Source organism: Primulina eburnea, chromosome 8 (assembly GCF_022965805.1).
Source record: "Primulina eburnea isolate SZY01 chromosome 8, ASM2296580v1, whole genome shotgun sequence".
Taxonomy (NCBI): Eukaryota; Viridiplantae; Streptophyta; class Magnoliopsida; order Lamiales; family Gesneriaceae; genus Primulina; species Primulina eburnea.
In genome coordinates, this window is record NC_133108.1 from 40,696,234 (window position 1) to 40,718,214 (window position 21,981).

The window sequence follows — 21,981 nt, forward strand, 5'->3', positions numbered from 1 at the left end:
ATGAAATTGGTGCCTTCCACGTGTTAAAATCGACCTAAACTTAAAAAGTTGGTCATCATTTAGAAACATTTGTATATTAAAAATAAACCAAAAGGCCCTGCCAATAATAACCAAGAAATGAAAGATTGTTTCCACAAATTTTGCTTCGTTTGCACCTATTAATATTTAATTTAATTTTGGAACTTGGTGGAATTAAAATTGCTTATTTTATCTAAAATATTTGAATAATCATTGGAATCAAGTAATAATATAATTATTTAAGCAAGGGTGACACATTGTGTGTTGGAATTAAAATATTTTGATTGAAAATTAAATTTACGTGTAAATTATCACACGACCTTGCCTCGATCTTTGAATCAGCAAAATCTTCCGATTTCTCTCTCTATTTCTGTCCCCTCGCCATTACTGTTTCTTCAATCTCACTCGCCCCACTTTTCGAATCCCTCTCAGGTCGAGGTCTCTGTATCCATCTTTTCAAATCCAACACCATTTATAAAACCCCCAATTCCTAGCACTTATTCTTCACCTTCTGTAATCGTTTGTCTTTCATCAAACCGGCCTTTTTAGTCAAAATTGTCTGTAATGGCTGATCATAAGCAGTTGCTGCATGAAGTGCTGAAAGAGAATCAGGAGCCATTTCGCTTGAAGAATTACATCGCGGAGAGGCGATCCCAGTTGAAGAACCCAACTCAGAAAACCATGTTACAGATCAAAAAGCAGAAACCCATTGAATCAGCTCCCACTTGTTTTACTAAACCCGGGAGTTTATGCAAGCATGCTTGTTTCCTGTCGTTTCAGAACTCGCCGGACTTGAGAAGATCCCCCTTTCCGTCTCCGCTCAAGAGCCCTTGTAAGTCTCCACGCGGAGGCGCCACCGTGTTCCTCCATGTCCCGTCCAGAACCGCCGCTATGCTTGTCGAAGCTGCGATGAGGATTCAGAAGCAGCGGCACTCGAAAACCAACAAAGCTGGGTTTGGGCTGTTTGGTTCCTTGCTCAAAAGACTCAAGGATCGGAGCAAGAATAAAAAGCGTGCTATTGGGAATAACGAAACCCAAATTTCGACGAATTGCCAGGAAGAATTGGAGGGAATAACTGACGAAAATGTGAGGATTTCGTGCTCCTGCGATTACCGTGCGACTGAATTGGAGGTCTCAACCAGTAGTTGCAGGTATCGTAGCTTGGAAGAGATAGTGGAAAATGATTTTATCTCCGAAGACTTGCTATTTTGCAAAAGCCCTTTCAGATTTTCTCTGCGCCGAAGCCCGTCGTGCTCAGGAAGCGCCGGCGTCCAGAAGCCGGAATGCTGCTCGCCTGCTGCTTCTCCCCGTCTGCCCGCAACACAGGTTTGCACTTTTTCTTTATTCAATTCTTTTTCCAGAACATTTTATTATTATTATTATTATTATTATTATTAATTGTTTTAATAATTTACTATTATATATCTGTATTTATAATTTGTCAAGAATTTGTTAAAACTAATAATGTGAACTTTTCGTACATTTGACTTGTTTATTAGTACTGTCGGTAAGGTCTGAATTGGAGACGGAATGTCGAAATAAAATGACCAATATACCCTTGAATGTTACTCTCACGTTATCGACAGTCCAATTTTTTTAGGAGTTTTGAGTAATCACTTTATTTCTTTGAATATACATTTATGTACTTTCGATATCAAATCTTTTTTTTTAAAAATTGGTTTTGTCTCCCAAAACTAAACGACAAATCTTAATTTCGTTTTAATATTAACTTCCCACATTCAGTATGCATAATTATTAATTTTATATGTATGAGTAGTCGCACTCGACATGTCGACATTCAAGGTTTCCCACTTCATTATCATGGAAAATACTAGGTAAATGTCTAGGGAAAATATTGTATATTGCAAAATTTTTAGTTTTAATTTGGATAGCTTTATTTCAAATTAAATTGTTCTATATCATCAAAAAATTATGACAATGCTATCGTCATCAATAGAATATACCAATAATCATAATAACTTTTCATTTATTTCAATAGGAAAAAGAAAATTATATAACCAAAAGTCTGAAAGACAAAGCCGATGAAGATAAAGAATATTGTAGTCCGGTATCGATATTGGATCCCCCGTTCGAGGATGAAGATGGCCATGAAACCGGAGAAGAATCCGAAGAAGATGATCATGATCTCAATGGGAGTTACGCAAATGTTCAAAGTAAGCCATATTTTTACAAAGTATATTGATTTTTTTATTATTATGTTACATAACATAAGTATGTGCTAAAATTTTAAATAGTAACATGCCCGGTCGTTTATATACGGTCAAAATCATTCATCTTCATCTGATTTTGACTGTTTTTCTAAAGACCAAGTAAACGGGATCAGAAACAGACATGCGCTTTTAGTACAACTGCTGTAACGCGTACATCAGTTCTCAGTCACACGTGACACGTTTTTGTCCTCGCCAGATAGTAAATAGAAAATGTACATTAATGCCCCGCGTGATAAATGCTAGGGTCCTTTCGCCATTATGGAATCGGGAAATCGACAAGGATAATTATACATTCTATTACTGTGTTGATGTCTTTTTAATGTAACCTTGTATGCAATATATACACATATATATGTATATGCATATCGATGTATTGTGTGTACATGTATGTATATGTATATACGTCAATTATGTACGTGTACATGTATATTTTTTTGGTAAAAACTTGTGTGAGACGGTCTCATGGGTCGTATTTGTGAGACAGATATCTTATTTGGGTCATCCATTAAAAAGTATTACTTTTTATGCTAAAAGTATTACTTTTTATTGTGAATATGTGTAGAGTTGAACCGTCTTACGGATTAAGATCAGTGAGATAGTCTTACATGATACTCACTCTATTTTTTTTGGGATCGTGCCAGAGTTCAGAGTTTAACTTTAGAAGAAATAAGTTTCAAATTTATATATCATATACATAATATTTTCTATATTAAAAAAAACAGCAATCGTTTTTACCTTTTTTTGTGATTGATCATGTAGGAGCGAAACAGCAGCTACTATACAGGCTCAGAAGATTTGAAAAACTTGCAGAATTGGATCCAGTAGAACTAGAGAGAAAGATGCTCGACAGTTCTGACGAAGAATTCGACCAAGAAACAATAACAGAACCCGACCAAGACGACGAACCCTTGTCAGGGAACGACACCTTCTTGATGTCGATAAACCTGAAGAACCTCGCCACTCAACCGATAGTCGAGGAAAAAGGAAAAATAGCTTTCAGGGGTAATAAAGAAGTCGTTTTCGGTAGAATTTTCAATCGGTTGGGTTCGTGGAAAGAAGTAGAGTTCGATACCATTGATAGGATGATTGATCTGGATTTCAAGATGGATTTTGATGGATGGAATGGGTCTCAGGAAGTGGTGGAAGAGATCGCAGCCGAGTTCGAGCTTGAATTATTTGAAATGTTTGTGGAAGAATTGCATTGAGAATTGTTTTGCATGGATCATGTTTGCACATGATTCCTTGTACACTTATGTTTGCTATTTTCCGAATTCCAATATAATTTTCAGGGGATAGGGAAAAATGATGTTCCCTATTACAAATTTCATATAAAATTTAATTTTCACCCTTTTTATCTATTAATTATTTGTATAATAATTCTTACTATCAAATATCTTCCGATTTAATTTTTTTGAATAAAGTATGTTAGTTATTAATATAAAATATTAAGAATCAAAGGGTCGCCAATCAAAAAAAGATTTCTTAAAGAAATAATTTTTGATAGATGCCCGGAAGTTGATAAAAAGTAACATCCATTGTTAGCATATATGGAATAAAATAGTTCAAATGTGAGGCTAACTTGTGACATTTTCGACATTAATTATTCCACGCTTTTTTCCAAAGTTAAAAAAAATCCAAGTTTAAATATTACTTGAACCGATTAATTTTTCAAAGATTATATGAATTTTTATATTTATAAACTATTTAAATGACGTGTGATTAATATTTGGGTAAGATTTGTTGTGATATGTACGTCATAAAAAATGTATATTCATATCATTGAAAGCGAAGTAGATTGATAAGGCTCAACTACCAAATAGATGGCCCAACCCATCCATTTTAGTTAATTAGTCAACCATTTTTCATTATTATTTGGAAAACATGTGTAAACTTGGAAAAAAGAATAAGAAGAAAACCGATACTTTTTGAGATTTTATAAATTGAGTTTGATTAATTTTCAATTTTGGCTTTAATATTTTTTTCTTGGTTGATGAAACTCGTTGAATCTGAAAAGGAATCAAACAAATGATACATGACAAAAACTTGTGTGAGACGTCTCACAAGTTGTATTTTGTGAGACAGATCTCTTATTTGAATCATCCATGAAAAAGTATTACTTTTTATTGTTAATACCAGTAGGGTTGACCTGTCTCACATATAAAGATTCATGATACCGTCTCACGAGAGCGGAGAGACCTACTCATAATACATTCAAAATAAGTTAAAATAACATGTGCAAACTAATTGATGAAATAGTTTTTAAATCATTGTTTGATACCAAATCGTAACAATTTTTTTTGTTTTTGAAAAATAATAATCCGCTGGTAAGATTTATTAAGCTGGGCTTACATGTGAAAACAAGAATGAATTTTGAACCCACATTCATAATTAGGCCCACACCAAATAAAACAATATTTAATTGAAATAATATTTCTACAGTCGGTTCCGAACGAATTCGGTGGCACAAATGATTATTACCGTATTTAAACAAAAAAGTTGGTTTACAGTTAGAATTAAGTTGTTAACATGTGATACGGATAATTTATTGAATCCACTCTATAAAAGTTGAACCACTTTAGTACATTTGCTTTAAGAATCACTTTAATGCTTATTTTTTTGTCATATTATTTATGCACACATTTGTGTGCAATATAAATCAGTTTTTTTTTGGTATCACGTAATTTTTTATGTACAAAATCTATATATTATATTAAATTACGGATTTTAAAGATGAATTTTCTAAAATATATTACAGTTAAATTAAAATAATTATGAACGAAGATAATTTATTTATTTTAAAAACTTATGTTGTTCCGTAAAAAAATTTAGCATATGGTCCACGTAAAAATTACCAAATCAAGATCCAAATTTCACAGAATGAAAAATTATAATTTTTACTCGTTTAAACTGTTTTGGATTTGTTTTATATAATTTGTAAATATTCGGTTGTCATCTAATAACTTGTTTTTTTAATCATTTTTTTACTAGAAACAACTAAACTCGTCGAACATTATTTATGCTCTCTTACATAGGTTTTGGAACAAGAACTGAGCTTAAAATACACACGTTAAATAAGTATAAACAAAAATAAATGGGAAAGTAAAACAAAACGACGTCAAATATTTCAAAATGAGATGATAAAAGTTCTTTGTTATCTTTAGTTTTTGTTCAAATAGATTTTAATCTATATAATATAGTTTTACCGTCATGACATGAGCAAGTAAGAGCGCATCGATGCAAAATAAATAATATTTGTGGATATTGGCTTAATGCAAAAAAAGAGTTGGATTTAAAAATGATTAAATGACTAATACAACAAACAAACAGACAAAAAAAAATCAAAGTTTCAAAATGAAAAATTACACAACTAAAGCAAAAAATAAACCAACTCAATTATTGCAATTTTATCTTTTATTTAACAATCTCGGAAGATTTGCAAGAATGGGTCTGGTCCATTTTCTTTTTTAACAAACACCTCTATAATGTATTTCATAACACGCAGTGTCAAAAAAATATGTGGATGGCCCATTAATTGTTGGACCAATTTGTAATCACATATTGAGCTTAGGTCCATGCACTAACTTAATAGCTTGCATAAAAATTATTGGGCTTTTTAGAGTGTCTTCAATTTATAGATTTATATAAATTATAAATTAGTTATGATATAATATTCACTCATCGTGTTCACTTTTGTGTACACTTATGAGATTGATTACACTTATCTATTAGATGTACAATTTGAATATAATAAGTGTTATCTTATTGGTGAGTATGATGAGTGAACAACATATCAAAATTATAGATGTGTGATACCTTTTGTTCCACATGGTAAAAATTAAAGATTTAAATGAATTTATAATGAGATACAATAGACTTCTATAGCAATTTGAGTTAATCAGTTTCGTAAAACAATGACGAATACGAAGTAGTTACTATAGAGACTCATCGTGCAGTCACGGGCCTCGAGTTCGGGGCGTGACAATATGGTTCATCACATCCCATATATATCTTATCTAATATTATTTTTATTCACAGTTTCTAAAAATAAGAATTGAAAATCGCATAAGAAATTTCAATTGGTGATACATTGAACTGACAAAAGAAACTCGTATAGAATATAGGGCCATCAACTTTAATTATATAGTAATATATATAGTAAACATGGATGATATTTTAACAGTTTCGTAATTTAGACAAGAGAAAGAGACCAAATTTTTTCCAAAGGTGTTCTTATATTTGTATTATAGGCTTCCAAGTCCAACTTTGAGCTGCGGCGGCTTAGCTGCTCTGTTAGCCCTAATTGATTAGTTGGTACATGCCAAACTAATCCAACTTAACGATTGTTTATTTGAGTGCATGCATCATGTCTATCAAGATGCAACTTTTACATATTTTATCGAAGTCGGGATATATGATATAAATCATTATGAAACTTGAACTTGAGAATTAGGTTAGTATTTGATTTTGTTTAATAATCTGGAATGAGTCTCATGTGAGACCGTCTCACGGATTATAATCAGTGAGACGGGTCAACCATATCCATATTCACAATACAAAGTAATACTCTTACATAAAAAGTAAAATTTTTTCATGGATGACCCAAATATGATATCTGTCTCACAAATACGACCCGTGAGACCGTCTCACACAAATTTTTGCCAATAATCTGAAATGTTTTCATTAATACAATAAGCAGTTGATTTATTGGGCAAACTACTATAAAAAAAATCTATCACTTCAAAAGCCAATCCCTTGCTTTAAACTCCATAATAAGATTAATAATGATTATTCTTAGTATGTAAAGTTCAAAGCATCCAATAGAAGTTTCACACAAGGCTAGATCAGAAGCAAAGACCTCGAAACTCTCAGCTAAGCCCATTGTTATTTTGCCAACGCATCCGATGATTAAAAAGTCACGGCAAGTAAATCCCAAAACAAGCAGACATGCCGGTACAATCTGATTATTTTCCTTTCTTTGTGAAAAAAAATTGTTTAAAGATGCAAAAGATGTAAAAGTGACATATTTTCAAGAAAATGATAATGCCCAAAAATTCAACTTACGCTGGGGAATCTTGATTTAGCACGAAATCATAGCTACAGTTGTTCTTATCTCCTACGGTCCTGACTATCGAGTTGATCGAAATCTATGGGTACAAATTTAAAACAAAACACAGAACATCCCATCGAAGTATGGGAACTGAACCAAAGTCGTTTAGCTCTGATGCACCAAAAACTCGCCGAGACCCCACGGATCCTCAGCCGATCCGCCGGCCGGAACTCCTGTTGCATTTTCAAAGTCCCCCAAAGCCTAATCGATGTCAACGGCCGCAGCTACCATCCCCACGTGGTTTCGATTGGCCCTTACCACCATGCCGATTCGCGCCTCAAAATGATCGAGGAACACAAGTGGAGATTCTTGGGAACTCTGTTGAATCGTACGAAGAGTAAAGATTTGATCTTGGATGATTACTTGAAAGCCGTTTACCCACTTGAAATCAGGGCCAGAGAGTGCTATTCTGCAGAGATAAATTTTAACAGTGATGAATTTGTGGAAATGTTGGTTCTTGATGGTTGTTTTATGATCGAGCTTTTCAGGAAGTTTGGTGGGGTTATTGCGTTTGAATCCGATGATCCTCTGCTTTCTTTATCGTGGGTTTACTCATTTTTCTTGAGGGATTTGATCAGACTCGAAAATCAGATCCCATTTTTCGTTCTGGAGTGCTTGTTTGATCTCACAAGATTACCCACCGAAGAATCGGGCCCCTCTTTACGAAATCTTACCCTGAGATTCTTTGACAACGCGTTTCAAAGATCCGATGATTCCTTGGAGAAATTCGAGGGTCTAATGGCGAAACATGTTCTAGATTTCCTTAGGTCAAGTTTCATCCCCAACGGGTACCAAGAACCTACTCATAACACTTATACGAACACACATGTTATCCACTGTATTTCCAAGCTCCGCCGTGCCGGAATCCAGCTAAAACCCGGAAAGGAAGAAAGCTTTTTAGCCATCAAATTTAGTCGCGGAGTCATCGAAATGCCAACAATCTCGATAGACGACTTTATGAGCGCATTTCTGCAAAACTGTGTGGCATATGAACAATGCCACAGGGCATGCTCCAAGCACATGACCACCTACGCTACGTTGCTCGATTGTTTGATCAATACGGCAACGGATGTAGAATATTTATCCGATCGGAACATCATCGAAAATTATTTCGGGACGGATGTAGAATTGGCTAGATTCATCAACAATCTTGGGAAAGATGTGGCGTTCGATATCGATATGTGTTACTTGTCCGGATTGTTTAATGAAGTGAATAACTACTATAAGAACCATTGGCATGTGCATTGGGCGAGCTTCAAGTATACTTATTTCAAGACTCCTTGGTCTTTCATCTCGGCTTTGGCTGCTCTTGTTTTGCTCATTCTTACTGTGGTTCAGACAACTTTTACTATTATGTCATATTCTCATCCATGATCCTCCGACGATGTTTTGAGTTCGTACTGATCTTGATTTTCTTTTTCTTTTTTTTTTTGCTGTGGATTTTTTGTATTTATTCTTGGTTTTTTTTCAAAGAAAAAGGAATATACCAGCAATTTTTTTAATGTATAAGTTGGATATGGAAATTGTGGAAAAATTCTTAGTTCGATAAGGTCTAATATTTGTTGAGAGCCGTGTACCACAACTAGTAACTTAGGATTTATCGCGTTACTAAGTACGTACCCTCCCAATATCCACCGTTTTGATTCATGAAAATTGAATGTATTATTTGGTTTTGGTACAAACCATTCTTGGTTGGTCGGAAATTTTGATCGATACATCACGGAGACAAGCGTTCAGCAATATACGTTAATTGTTTTAATTTAGCTTTTGCCCACTAAATTACACTTATGGTATTGACATTATATATTCAACTGTTCATAAGAATTTGTTGAGACGGTTTTACGGAATTTATTTTTGAGATGAGTCAAACACGTCCATATTTACAATAATAAGTAATATATTTGCCGTAAAAAGTAATATTTTTTTTCATATATAACTCAAATAAGATCCGTCTCACAAAATTAACTCATAAACTACCTCAATAAATTTTTTGTGTTTTTGTTGATGTGGAACTCCGTAAAAACAACATATGTGGTCCATTGTCATCACTGGATTATCACAATGGATTTAATGGAGGGCGATACTCTCAATTGGACAAATCTATGTTTTTAAAAGGTTTAGATGGTTTCAAGATTGATGTCTTCCCAAACATAAAAATAGTCTCCAAGGGAATAATAGATTCATTATTTGCATGTAGTTGACCTTTGAATAAAAAACAAGAAGGTTGGTGCTACCTTCCTTTTTCTAAAAAAAAAAATACATATCTGATTTTGCACAAATTTCTTCTTAAACTTTTCTTCCCATGAGGATATTTTAATCGAACATTTAATATTTAAAATAAGATGTAAAAGGAATTAAGTTACTTCAAATATCTACTAAGTTCTAAAAAATTATTGAACATAACTTTATCGGTAAAATTAAGAATAAAAAATACAGCCATCCTTCATTAAAAAAATGTAAAATGTACACAGTCAAATAAAACATGTAAAAAACAGAGGCAGCTAAAAAGAAACCACGTGGGAAATTGGAACTTCGAGGCTTCAAGCCTTCGACCATTCAATTAATTAATAGTCAAAGATCTTCCCTCATTGACTAGTCAACAAATCACCTTTGACCAAAACTGGTTATAAATACGGAATCCTCCCACTTCATTTGAATCAATTTCCACTCACCAAACTCAAAACAAAACCCAAAAAAAAAAAAAAAAAAAACTCATCCATTTTTCAGACCAAATCAAAGGGCATCCCCATCGATCCTTGTACACAAACCAAAACATGGAAACGAGTGAATTTCGCAGTTCAATCTCGCACCCATTTGCTGAACCCTGCAGGTCTTTCCATGCACACGATGCAAGAATCGAATCAATAGAAGACGAAAACCATGCATTTATTGATCACGAAGAGTATCCGGAATACGAATCAGAAGAGGAGAACAACACATCTGTAGACGATGAACATGATGAAGGCGAGTCGCCGAAAATATTGAGAAGATTTCATGAAAAAGTCGACGAGAAAGGGAAGAAACTGCATTTCAAATTCAGAAGGAATGGGACTATTGACAGAAAATTCAGAGAAATATTGCATGATTTCAAGGGAAGCGTAGTTCCGGATTTGTTCCAAAACTCATCAAGATCTCATTCGCAAGCCTCAACTGATTCTAAAAATTCGGAGAGAGGTATAGATATTGGTGATATTTTGTCATCAAATCAGGGAGGAATGGAAGAGCCTAAGCTTGAGCGGTTCAAAGTGAAGGCCGTGAACATTGCAGGAGTAGGAGTTGTCAAGGAGGAAAATTAGTGAAATTTTCATGTTCTTTATTAATTTTTCCCTTCATTTAATTTTTTCTATTTTTTTCCCACTTTGCATATCTTTTACTAAAGTCGGAATCATTTGCATTGAGTTCAGTTATTTCATGTAAAGCCTTCTATAAAAGAATAAATCTAATTTTGATATTATTATATTTTTTTGCCAACTACATAAATAATATCAACCTAACAACTATTAGTTCCACTTAATAATAAATGTTGAGATAAAAATTTGAATTTAAGATTTAATCATTACAAACTAAGCCAATTATTGGTTTAGTTAAAATTCATAAATGCAGAAAGCTTATTTAACTAAACTGACAAGACTATTGTTGTAGGACCATCAAGAAAAATCAAATATGTGCTGATCAACTACGCTGATACAAGATGAGATGGACAAATAACAAAGTTTTCAAATTAAATTGACCTAAGGATCAGAACACATCGATCTGCAAATTGGTCTGAAAATATTATTTTAAAAATACAAAGTCACCGGCCATAGTACTTAAGGTTTGCCTAATTGTAAAAAAGTAACAATATAATGTATTATAGATGAAAAAATGCCTTGGACACGGAGAACGGTTGATTTGGAATAGAAATTAGGCGCGATTCGATATGCTTTGAAGTGTGATAAATCGTCTAACATAACAAAGTGTTCCTACTAGATTAGTTCTTGAGTTTCACTAATTTATCATGTATGCAAACAAGGTATTAATTATGATATATCAACCAAGAATGAGTATACCGTATGCCATTTACTGCGAGGAGAGGATATTTTTGAATTGATGAAATCCTGTGATGTGAAAATATTGGGCCCATGCTTTGCGCTACTCATCATTCTAAGCACACAAATTCAATGAAACAGTGTGTCGAAACCCTAAATTCAAAGGGACCAATGATTCCTATGTTATGACTAAACCCCTAATTACTTACCCGATAGCCATTCTCCACCAAACCTTTCATTTCAAGTTTATTTATCAATCATCATTATTTTCAAAGCACATTACACAGCATTTCGAAGATTTCTCTTTCGATCGGATTTCATAGTTAAATGTTTTGAAACTTTACTTCAAACATAATTAATGAAAAATGGTGTAAAACTTAACTTTTTTTAATATCAAGCTTGACTAATTGAAGTGCAAATGTATTACAAACCACACACTTCATCTGATTCATTAGCACACTCACATAACCTCCTGTTTTCCGATCGACGCTCTTTTTCGATGACGGAATATTGGAGTAAAACACGATTATAGCTAGTTCAAATACAATTTCTTAATATTTTTTAATCACTATGTGTTATATTAATCAAATGTTTGCCACATGCGACATTTAACCAATATTCTATAGTACTGTAACGAAAATTCGAAATACCTATTACTTGTTGATTTCGTGGAAACTCCAAAGGGTGCTTTCATCTTGTGAATTTTCATGCATATTTTCTTTATCAACACCAAAGCCAATGCGTGGAGGACTTATCATCATCCCTTGTGCCATATTTTCCAAAACCTTAGGCATGTCAAAAATCAAATCTTCATCAACAAAATGATTATCCAATGCCAAGTTTTGGGGGAGCAGAACGGGGCTTTCATGAATCCCCCCATACTGGTCTCCACTTAATGCATCCAAGGCTGCCCCTGCGGCTGCTGCCGCACTGGCAGCGGCTGCTTGAATGTCCCGCGGCGACAGTGAAGCAGGAACAGGTAAAGAAGAATACGAATCGGGGAAATTCAGCTCGGTTTCCTTCCCCTTAAGAGCCAGGGCCGCCACATCATAGGCAACCGCTGCCATCTCAGCCGTTGGAAATGTGCCCAGCCAAATCCTATTCGGAGACCTCGGCTTCCTTATTTCAGAAACCCATTTCCCATTACTCTTCCTCCGCCTCACGCCGCGGTAAGCCGGGTGCCTGCCGGAAGATGCAGCAGCTCCGCCCTCAGACGGCTGATAAATGTTTACACTGCTCCCTCCACTTCCATCGTTATTACACCGCGACATTGCATCAACTCAACACAAATGAGTACTGCATGTGCATTAAGAAGTGACTGATTTATTCTCAACCTTACGGTAACATCCATTTTTATACTGCAAATTCTTGATATCTTAGATCAAGATATTCCAAGTTGCGGTGGTGCAAACCAGTTAATAGAATGGAAATCTGTGAGATGTGGGTTGTTTCGCAGGAATGGTTATGGATTTCTTGGTTGGATGGGGTTTCCTGTATTTACGTGAATAGGGGTGAAATTTAAAGGGGTGGGGGATTATTTTAGGATTCGTTTGGGAGAAATAAATAGGAAGAAAAAGAAAAGAATTAAAAGGAAGATTTTAATAGAGTGTTGTTTGGGAGATTTTTAAGAAAGGAAAAGAAAATCCCATCATGAAAAACTTTTCCTTCCAAAAATGAGTGGAAATGGAAATAAACACACAAGAAAAATTTGTTTTCAAATAAATTTAACTTGTTTCATCTCCGATCGAACGGATCAAACGTACCTTAGTTCGGATATCTATGCCTAGTATTAATGCATCTAAATAATTAATTAACTGCGATACGTTGAATCTTAACCCCCGACATTTGATTACACATAAGACGACGGTTTTGTTCATGTTATTCACATGGACATTGTCTTAATCCATTTAGCACATGATGTATGTATTTAGTAGATAAATCACGATTATCCATTCAATCATGATGATGAATCAGTGATCATGATTTATCACCCAACACATATATCATATGTTGAGTGAATGATGACATTACCTATACGGGTAGTGATGTAACCAAAAAATGTAATTATCCGGACTATTCTGGAGGCTCGTAAACGGATCAAAGTAATCGTAAAATGTACTCCAACTAGCTCGTAGAGGGGTTTGCTCGATATAGACACTCGATCGGACGCTCAAGTTAGAAATTAATTTAAATGTGTTCTCTGAAAGTTAAAGAGTTTCGGCATAAAACAATGATAATTTTTCCTTAGTTAAAGATTTTTTAGGAGTATGTAACTGGCTTTGACTTCTGTAAATTAGGGTCCAATAATGGACTTTGACATTCGAAAGAAATTTAGGACTTTAAAAAATTAAATTAAGTCATTACCAATTAGGTAGCATCTCTATACAAGACTCATATAATTTATTTTATTTTTTAAATGAGTTGGTCTAATGTGAGACCGTCTCACGGATCTTAATCTGTGAGACTGAGTCAACCCTACCGATATTAACAATAAAAAGTAATACTTTTTCATGGATGACCCAAATAAATATCTGTCTCATAAAATACGACCCGTGAGACCGTCGGAAACAAGTTTTTGTCTTTTTAAATAAGGAAGTCTTCTTCATTTTTTATGATAGTTATCATTAAATGCTATAATTTTTTTTACAAAATTCATTAAAACTTATAACTCCGCCGTATCTTAGTTCTTAATTATTTTTTTATTTTGAAAATTATCTAGTAATTAATTGTATAATTTATAAAATTTCTAACAATACTTTATACACCAAGATTATATAAGTTCAGTTTATTTTAACAAAAGAAAAATATTTCTCATATTTATTAAACAAATTAAACATACTTCGAGAGTTTCAGTTTGATAGTAATTTTGATATATAATATAATGATTTCAATTATGTGATTCCCTAGCAACCGAAATATCTTCAATATGCAGGATTCAATTTGCTCGTTATCAATATTGTTGGTTTTAAAATTTATATTTATTCTTTGCGATTTTGATCATTTTATATTATAACTTTTAGTTATAGCATATATCTTAATTTTTTTTGTTGTTGCAATTTTAGTTCTTTTTTAACGCAACATTGATGTGGCAACGACACGATGTTGATATATGCAATAAGGGTGTCAAGTCGGGTTGGTTGGGTCGGGTTGAACAATAGTACTATTCAAAAATCTCTTAACCCGAACCCGAATCAACCTGATTTTGAATTTTTTTAAAGAAAATTAAATAAAATTAAAAAAAATTAATATTTTAATTTAAATACATACTAACAAAATCTCACTCATACATGTGATTTAAATTTGAAAGTCTAATTGTAGACAAATAAAATTATATTTACTAAATCAAATAAACAATTGTTAAAAAATAAAAAATGTTCAAAATAAATATTAAATTATGAAACTTATAATATAATATACAATAAATATTTTTTAAGATATTGTAATATATAAAAATGTAGGCAATATTTATTACTTATATTTAAAAAATAAATAAAATTTTCGAAGTTGACCGGAACCCAACCCAACCCGATCATTTTTTTCGGGTCCGCTATCGGATCCAACCCGAACCCGAAAAACCCAAACTCAAACCTGATTTTTTTTGTGTTAAACTGCGTCGTGTTGGTGGGTCGTGTCTGATTTTGACACCCCTAATATGTAGTTCAATAATATTACTCATACAAAAAAATGACTAAAATTAAAATATACAGAACTAAAAAGTATAGATGATCAAAACGACAAACAAGACAAATTAAATACATAATAAAAATAATCATAATTTTCCCTTAAAAATATGAATTTGTCTCAGCCGGAAGAATGGTCGAGTACTCGAGTCAACTTGCAGAAATAAATGACAAGTATTAACGAAACTAAACTTAAAATCACAATAGGGATAGGTAGAATATACTCGTCTCGTATTACAGAAATCTAGTTAAACTCTAAATGGTTAGCCGACTAATTGCAGCTCGATATATAAATTCATATTTCACACGTCCTAAAATACTTACCGACAAAGAAACTTCAAACATTTGGTCTCACTAATTAGAAACATAATGAAACCATGTACGAATAAAACTAATGATGATGACCTTCTCGGAAATTTCTTCACCACGAACTTGAAGTCGGGCATCCATTGATTAGATTCTTAAAGATTTAGGTTAATAGATACATATTTTACTTTTTGTACAAAAACGAATGGGTAAAAATAGAAAATGAGAAGCTCCCAACAACCGAGCCCACTAAAAGTTTTTTTAACAAAGTAATTTACAGTGGGATTTGCATGTTCCCCATAGAAAAAAACATGAAGTACTCTACAGCGTAGGCATTTTTATCTTATCAATATAAAATAGTACTCTCGCATGCATTAGTTCACCCTTCATCAAAATGGGATGTTTCCCGGGATGTGGCATAGTTCAAGACAACCCCGATCGAATATAGTTGTTAGAAAACTTCATATAGCTAGCTAGATTAATTGTCTTAGGAACTCAGTTTAATGGATAGATGAGATATGGGAAGTTTGGGGCTTTGGTCCCATAGTCGGAAGATAGAAGGGAAAGCAGGTTCGTTTATATGTAAATATACTATTGTGAAGGTGTAAGATTGTGTAGCCAAAACGTTGCAGGTATGGGCAAAGGGGTGTGCTTTGCGTTGAAACCACTAATGCCGGACTAGATGATCCTAATTTGCGCGCTAATTACTGGAGTCTGGATGAGTAACAGAGGAGGAGAGGATGCCTTACTAGACACAAAAGCATTTAGGTCATGTTTGGTATGATAGAATTAAACAATATAGGAATTGAATGAATTTTGAAATAGAATGAGAATAAGAATGGAATTCATATGATTGATATCTGATAAAATAGAAAATGAATTAAATAAAATTATTTTTAGTAGCCAGATTATATTATAATTAAAAAATATAAATTATACTTTTAATATTTTTATTATTAAACTTTAATTATTAATGTAATATTAATTTTAATTATTAATGTAATATTAATTTTAATTTTAATTTTAAAATATTAATATTTTTACTATTAATATTAATTTATTAATATTTATTATCATTATAATTATAATTTTTTATCAATTTAATTTATTTTTATCATTAATGATAAAAAATATAAATATTAAAGATTCGCAATTTCCAAAAAATTAAAATGAGAATATAAATAAATATATATGTACAATTTGAAGAAGAAAAAAATGAGAATAGCTAAACCAACCAAAATGGAGGGAATGACTATTCTCATGTTGGGATTAGACATTCCCAATGAACGAGAGTTCTCATTCTAAAAGTTATACCAAATTTACCCTTAAAAAAATGGAATAAGGTTTGAAAATATTCATTTCATTTTCATCACATTATATTCTACCAATCATGCACTTGGTATTTTTTAGGGAGTACATTTTATATATATAACTACATGAAAGTTGTAAAAAGAATTGATTTTTTAACATAATGACACATAAAAAAAAAAAAAAACCTTCCCGACACTTTGGTCCACATTGATTTAGAACAATATTTATTCATTTAATATTATTATTTGATAACATAACAAATAATTTATAGCACGCGGGTACTAGGTATATCAAGCATGTATCAATGTACAGCTAGTGCTATAAATTATGTTACTAGGTGATCAACGGATTTTGCTCTCTGTTGAAAACACAGTAGTTGGCACTATATACTTTTTATACAAGATGATCATTTCGTTTTTTTTTTGACAATTTTTCAATTTTATCTAACATTGTGTGAGATCCATCAGATTTGATCATCACGTGTAAAAAATACAAAATACCAGATACTGTGTTTTCAACCATAGCAGAGGATCCAAATCCGTGATCAACACCTACAGATCCAAGTAGTGATGAAGAATTCGATATCTTTTACAATATTTCTTGTGTTATAATGTCACAAACATTTCTTCGAAAAGAGAGAAACGTGAGTTCGATCCTTCGTTAAAGCGAAACATTCACCTACTTTGTAAAAAAAAAAACAAGAGTTCGATTTCTTTAGATGAAATAATATTTGAATCATATAAATGGAAAAGACAGGTTTAGGAATAGTTCATAATGGTCAATTATGTCTAATCTTTCTATTTTCTTTTTGCCTCCAAATCTATTATCTGAGTTGCTAAAATTCCATATGACGTGTAAAACATATTCCTCACTGAAATACTGTGAAGAATATGATTGTTATACTCTCTAGTCATTTCTTACTCGTGCACATCCCTCGATTTATCTCAAGATAAAGACCTCTTACCGATATAGTTAAATGTTTTTTAAAAAAAATTGTTTTTTTAGACGATACGTGCAATAATTTATCTTGCTGATAAAACAAGATTAGATATAGCTTTTGTTTTAACTGAATAGCAAGACATACCTCTTTACCTGTTTGCCAACAAGAAAATATCGGAATGATAAACATAGTTTTAGGTACTTGAAAATTTATTGGATCCAAATTCCAGATTCGATCCATAACTAAAAATCACCATCTCAATAGCCAGGCAAGTCTTCACACAACACACCAAAAAGTAAAAAAACAAACAGATAGCACCCATCCAATATCAGAGAGTGTTGATGTTCGTTGGGCTTATTCCAACAAAAAAACTAAAGACAAGAACTGCCTAAAATTAGGACTCCGTTTTCTACTGCACGCCGAAAAGTTTCAGAGGAGGACAAAATTTCACCTAGTATTTGTAGTCCTTAACATGGAGGCTCTCGGATGCACCCTCTCCCAAAACACCACCACCTTGATAAGTTCCAAGTGTTGCCTCAGAGTTTGCCTTGCATCGTGTCAGGAATGCAGCCTGTGCCTTCGGGATGTTTTCTTCTTTTCCAGACCAACTCTTAAGGGTGCTCTGCTGTAGTGCGCGTCCAAATGAGAACGAAAGATTCCATGGTTTCTTGGTTTTAAGTTTGTTCATGGCATTGAGATTGACCGTTGCCTCTTCCTCGCTCTGCCCACCAGATAAAAACACGACAGCAGGGACTGCAGGAGGCATCGTGCGTTGCAAGGCACGAACTGTGTACTCAGCAACGACCTCAGGAGCAACCTTGGCAGAATCAGAGCCGGGAGTCACCATGTTAGGTTTCAAGAGAGTTCCCTCGAGGAGGACATGGTGGTCATTCAGTGCCTTGTAACAAGCAGCTAGGACACGTTCTGTGACATCAGCACACTTGACGATGTCATGTGAACCGTCAACGAGGATCTCAGGCTCGACTATGGGTACCAAGCCATTTTCTTGGCAGATGATGGCGTAACGAGCCAGACCATTAGCGTTTTCATTGATTGCGAGCTGTGATGGTTCATTGGGACCGATTTTGAGCACAGCTCTCCATTTGGCGAACCTAGCACCAGCAGTATAATACTGTTGGCAACGTTGGGCAAGGCCATCAAGCCCTTGAGTGGTGGTCTCACCATCGGTACCAGCAAGCTCAACAGTACCCTTGTCAACCTTGATACCGGGGAGAACACCGCCCTCTTTCATCACATCAACGAAGGGCTTACCTGTAAGTTCAGAACACCAACAGTGCATATGTTAAGAGACAAACGGGGTTAAAGGAAATTACAACAAAACTCTTCCCTATAATATATACCTGCAGCTGTTTTCTGATATAGAGTTTCCTCGAAGAGGATAACTCCGCTTAGGTACTGAAGAGCACCAGGCGTCGTGAAAAGAAGCTCACGAAGAGCCCTCCTGTTTGTTTCGACATTCTCCACATTAATGCTGGATAGACGCTTGCCAATTGTACCAGTAGACTCATCAGCGGCAAGGATACCCTTTCCGGGGGTGCCAATGTATGCAGCGTTGGCGATTAGCTCATCTACAAAAATAGAAGGTTTATCAAACTTCAAGGAAGCAGAATAATGTTAAAGGTGAAAAAGATGCAAGAGCAACCATCTAACAAATAATAGAGATCATTTCTAAGCAAGCCAAATGAAAATAAGAACATCATAATTCGCATAAAAGCATGTAGACAGGTAATCTAAGTCCACGAATCAAACATCAACATAACTCCTGACCCTATAAGATCTGTGATTAATAATCGAAGATTTGAGAGCAATCTGAATAATTAACTAACCAAACAGCACAAATAAAAGAATCTAGATCCAAAAACCAAAAGTCAAATCCACGGGTGTAGAAATCATCTGTGAAATATCTCTGTCATTAAACAGCAAGATACAAAATCCATCTAACAAAATTCCAGGCCTGTCGCTAAACAATACAAAGGGAAATCTAGATCGATCGATGAACTGATGTAAGAAATAAAAATAACAAAGATCTAATTTTAGGTTATATAATCAGAGTCACGCAACCACATCAACAAATACACCAAACATCACGCCAGAATATATCATAAAAACAAAAATCATCTACCAGATCTCCAAATTAAACAAAAAAAACCGCAAAAAAATCATGATCCGACATAAAAACGGGGTAGATCGAAAATTCAGAGCGTTAAAAAGTTACCAGCGTACTTTCCCCTGTAGCAAGACATCGTCGATAGCGGAGTATACGAGGAGAGAAGATTAGTGTGAACGTAGAGAGAGAGAGAAGAGAGTTTGGTGGAGAGGAAATGGGGATAGGTTCGGGTTCTTATACAGAGAGCGAGTCCGTTCGGGTCATATGGTGTTACCGCTTCCGCTTCGTAATCTCGACCCTTCCCCAAGTAAAGTAAATTTGTCTTAAATAAATTAGTAAATTATTCGTGCCACCATATTACCCCTAATATTTGCTTATATTTCAAATAATTGTTTAAAATAGACAGCTCGATATTTTGTTTTTGACAAAAACTTGTGTGAGACGGTCTCACAGGTCGTATTTTGTGAGACAGATCTCTTATTTTGATCATCCATTAAAAATATTACTTTTTATGCTAAGTATATCACTTTTATTATGAATATCGGTAGAGTTTACCCGTCTCATAAATAAAGATTCGCGAGACCATTTCACAAAAAACATACTCTTTGTTTTACTATTTAAGTTGTTATTTATCAAAGTTCTTGTATTATTCAATGATAAATAGGAGTAAATTATTCTAAAGTTACGAAGAATTTATAAATTACACCAAAAAAATTACCCTATCCATTTATTACAAATGTGCCATTTTATTCAATAATAGATATTATTAAAATAAACTCTTTTAATGATTTTAACTTGTCCATAACTAACATTTTTCATCTACTATTCAAAATCTTCCCTACTAAGGAATTGGCATATTAGTTTTAATTAATATTGAGATTTAAAATGATTGGTAAACTTTGACTTCCAAATTGCTATTAGTGAAGTGAGGCATCACTATTAAAAAAAAAAAAACCTTGTATTAATTATATTGAAGCAAATATATGTGAATATGATGCTACTTTTACATCTTTACAATATGGTTTATATTCCGATGCTTTTTTTATCTTAAATGAAAGAAGACAATTCTTTTATTCAAAAGTTGATTACTTCACTTTAATAAATTATATATTGTATTTTTATAATAATTGAAAATTGACATTTTGTTCTTATTACCATCGTGTCCTCTAAATATAAATATGTGACAACTGACGTATTTGATGTCAAATGCATTACATACCCCACTTTACATAATTTACTTATTTTTTTAGGGTTATAATTTATTTATTTTAATCACGATAGCTTGCACATTTTTACTGAATACAGTACATAATATTTTAAATATAAATTGATTAATTTGTATTATTAAAACAAACAGAAACTAGGAAGTACTGTTAGTTTGGTGGGTCCCGTGGGTGGGGTAAAATTGGAAAACGAAAGATAATAATGCCAATTTCAACATTTATTTTATTATTATGGTTATTAAAATCGAGACATAAATTTGGACAAAAATGCTGTGGGCTGGAGCAACAACCAGCAAGGGACGTGGAACATTTGAAAGGATATTATTGGTTGTTTTCGTCGATTGGATAAAATTTTTACAGATGTATATATGAATTTAAATAATTTTTTTCTTGAACTAGTTTTTTAGGTTGAATTAGATCCAAATATCAATCTTAACATGGTATATGAACCCAGATTTTATCGTTATATGGTGGACTATTCATAGCTGACCACTCGTAAACTTCACGCTTTAGATATTTATTTAAGGACGAGAAAGGGTATTCTAGTTATCTCAAACCGGTTAGATAAAATCTCTTAGAATTAGTTCAAAGTCTCAATCTTAATAAGTAATTAAAATAAAAAAATCTTAATAAGTAATTAAAATAAAAAAATCTTAAATTAATTATATTTTGAAAATTGATTTTTGTGGTTTGTGGGTAATTAAATTTTCTAAGACAAAACTAAATCAAAAGGTTACATGTTATTTTCTTTCAAAAATATTCATGACGCTTGCAACTCCTCATCTTTCACGATCCTCTTGTGATACCACACTTCTTTATTAATTAATTAAGTCACGATAAATATTACTTTTCTCATCATATAAATTATTTAATTTTAATATATATATATATATATATATATATATATATATATAATATTAAAGTCGAGAAATTAGACGGCCTAGAGTGTCAAGCATGGTTCTAGAATATAGCACGCGTGACCCATGACTTAGGCAACACAAATTCTTGA

At 33.2% G+C, this 21,981-nt stretch overlaps 4 protein-coding genes across 4 annotated transcripts; 2 read left to right on the plus strand and 2 right to left on the minus strand.

The window, feature by feature from the left end:
• Positions 1-325: 325 nt before the first annotated feature.
• LOC140839773 (uncharacterized) lies at positions 326-3,596 on the plus strand. The gene is made up of 3 exons (XM_073206711.1): positions 326-1,344; positions 2,018-2,192; positions 3,009-3,596. The coding sequence occupies exons 1-3, from the start codon at positions 583-585 to the stop codon at positions 3,452-3,454; spliced, it is 1,383 nt and encodes a 460-aa protein (XP_073062812.1). The 5' UTR covers positions 326-582; the 3' UTR covers positions 3,455-3,596.
• A 3,573-nt stretch (positions 3,597-7,169) lies between these two features.
• On the plus strand, positions 7,170-8,860 carry LOC140837983 (UPF0481 protein At3g47200). Its single transcript, XM_073204068.1, has one exon. The coding sequence runs from the start codon at positions 7,396-7,398 to the stop codon at positions 8,728-8,730; it is 1,335 nt and encodes a 444-aa protein (XP_073060169.1). The 5' UTR covers positions 7,170-7,395; the 3' UTR covers positions 8,731-8,860.
• Positions 8,861-12,037: 3,177 nt separating this feature from the next.
• On the minus strand, positions 12,038-12,655 carry LOC140839273 (ethylene-responsive transcription factor ERF024-like). The gene has a single exon (XM_073205912.1). The coding sequence runs from the start codon at positions 12,653-12,655 to the stop codon at positions 12,038-12,040; it is 618 nt and encodes a 205-aa protein (XP_073062013.1).
• Positions 12,656-17,812: 5,157 nt separating this feature from the next.
• On the minus strand, positions 17,813-20,054 carry LOC140839774 (fructose-bisphosphate aldolase 6, cytosolic-like). The gene is made up of 3 exons (XM_073206712.1): positions 19,858-20,054; positions 18,983-19,210; positions 17,813-18,893 (listed from the first exon to the last, which is right to left on the minus strand). The coding sequence occupies exons 1-3, from the start codon at positions 19,883-19,885 to the stop codon at positions 18,073-18,075; spliced, it is 1,077 nt and encodes a 358-aa protein (XP_073062813.1). The 5' UTR covers positions 19,886-20,054; the 3' UTR covers positions 17,813-18,072.
• Between the last annotated feature and the right edge of the window lie 1,927 nt (positions 20,055-21,981).

Coding starts and splice junctions, on each gene's coding strand:
- LOC140839773 (XM_073206711.1), top strand. CDS start 583: ATGGCTGATCATAAGCAGTTGCTGCATGAAGTGCTGAAAGAGAATCAG. Junction 1,345..2,017: donor CCCGTCTGCCCGCAACACAG/GTTTGCACTTTT, acceptor TTATTTCAATAG/GAAAAAGAAAATTATATAAC. Junction 2,193..3,008: donor GAGTTACGCAAATGTTCAAA/GTAAGCCATATT, acceptor TTGATCATGTAG/GAGCGAAACAGCAGCTACTA.
- LOC140837983 (XM_073204068.1), top strand. CDS start 7,396: ATGGGTACAAATTTAAAACAAAACACAGAACATCCCATCGAAGTATGG.
- LOC140839273 (XM_073205912.1), bottom strand. CDS start 12,655: ATGTCGCGGTGTAATAACGATGGAAGTGGAGGGAGCAGTGTAAACATT.
- LOC140839774 (XM_073206712.1), bottom strand. CDS start 19,885: ATGTCTTGCTACAGGGGAAAGTACGCTG. Junction 19,211..19,857: donor CTACAGGGGAAAGTACGCTG/GTAACTTTTTAA, acceptor CTATTTTTGTAG/ATGAGCTAATCGCCAACGCT. Junction 18,894..18,982: donor ATATCAGAAAACAGCTGCAG/GTATATATTATA, acceptor CTGAACTTACAG/GTAAGCCCTTCGTTGATGTG.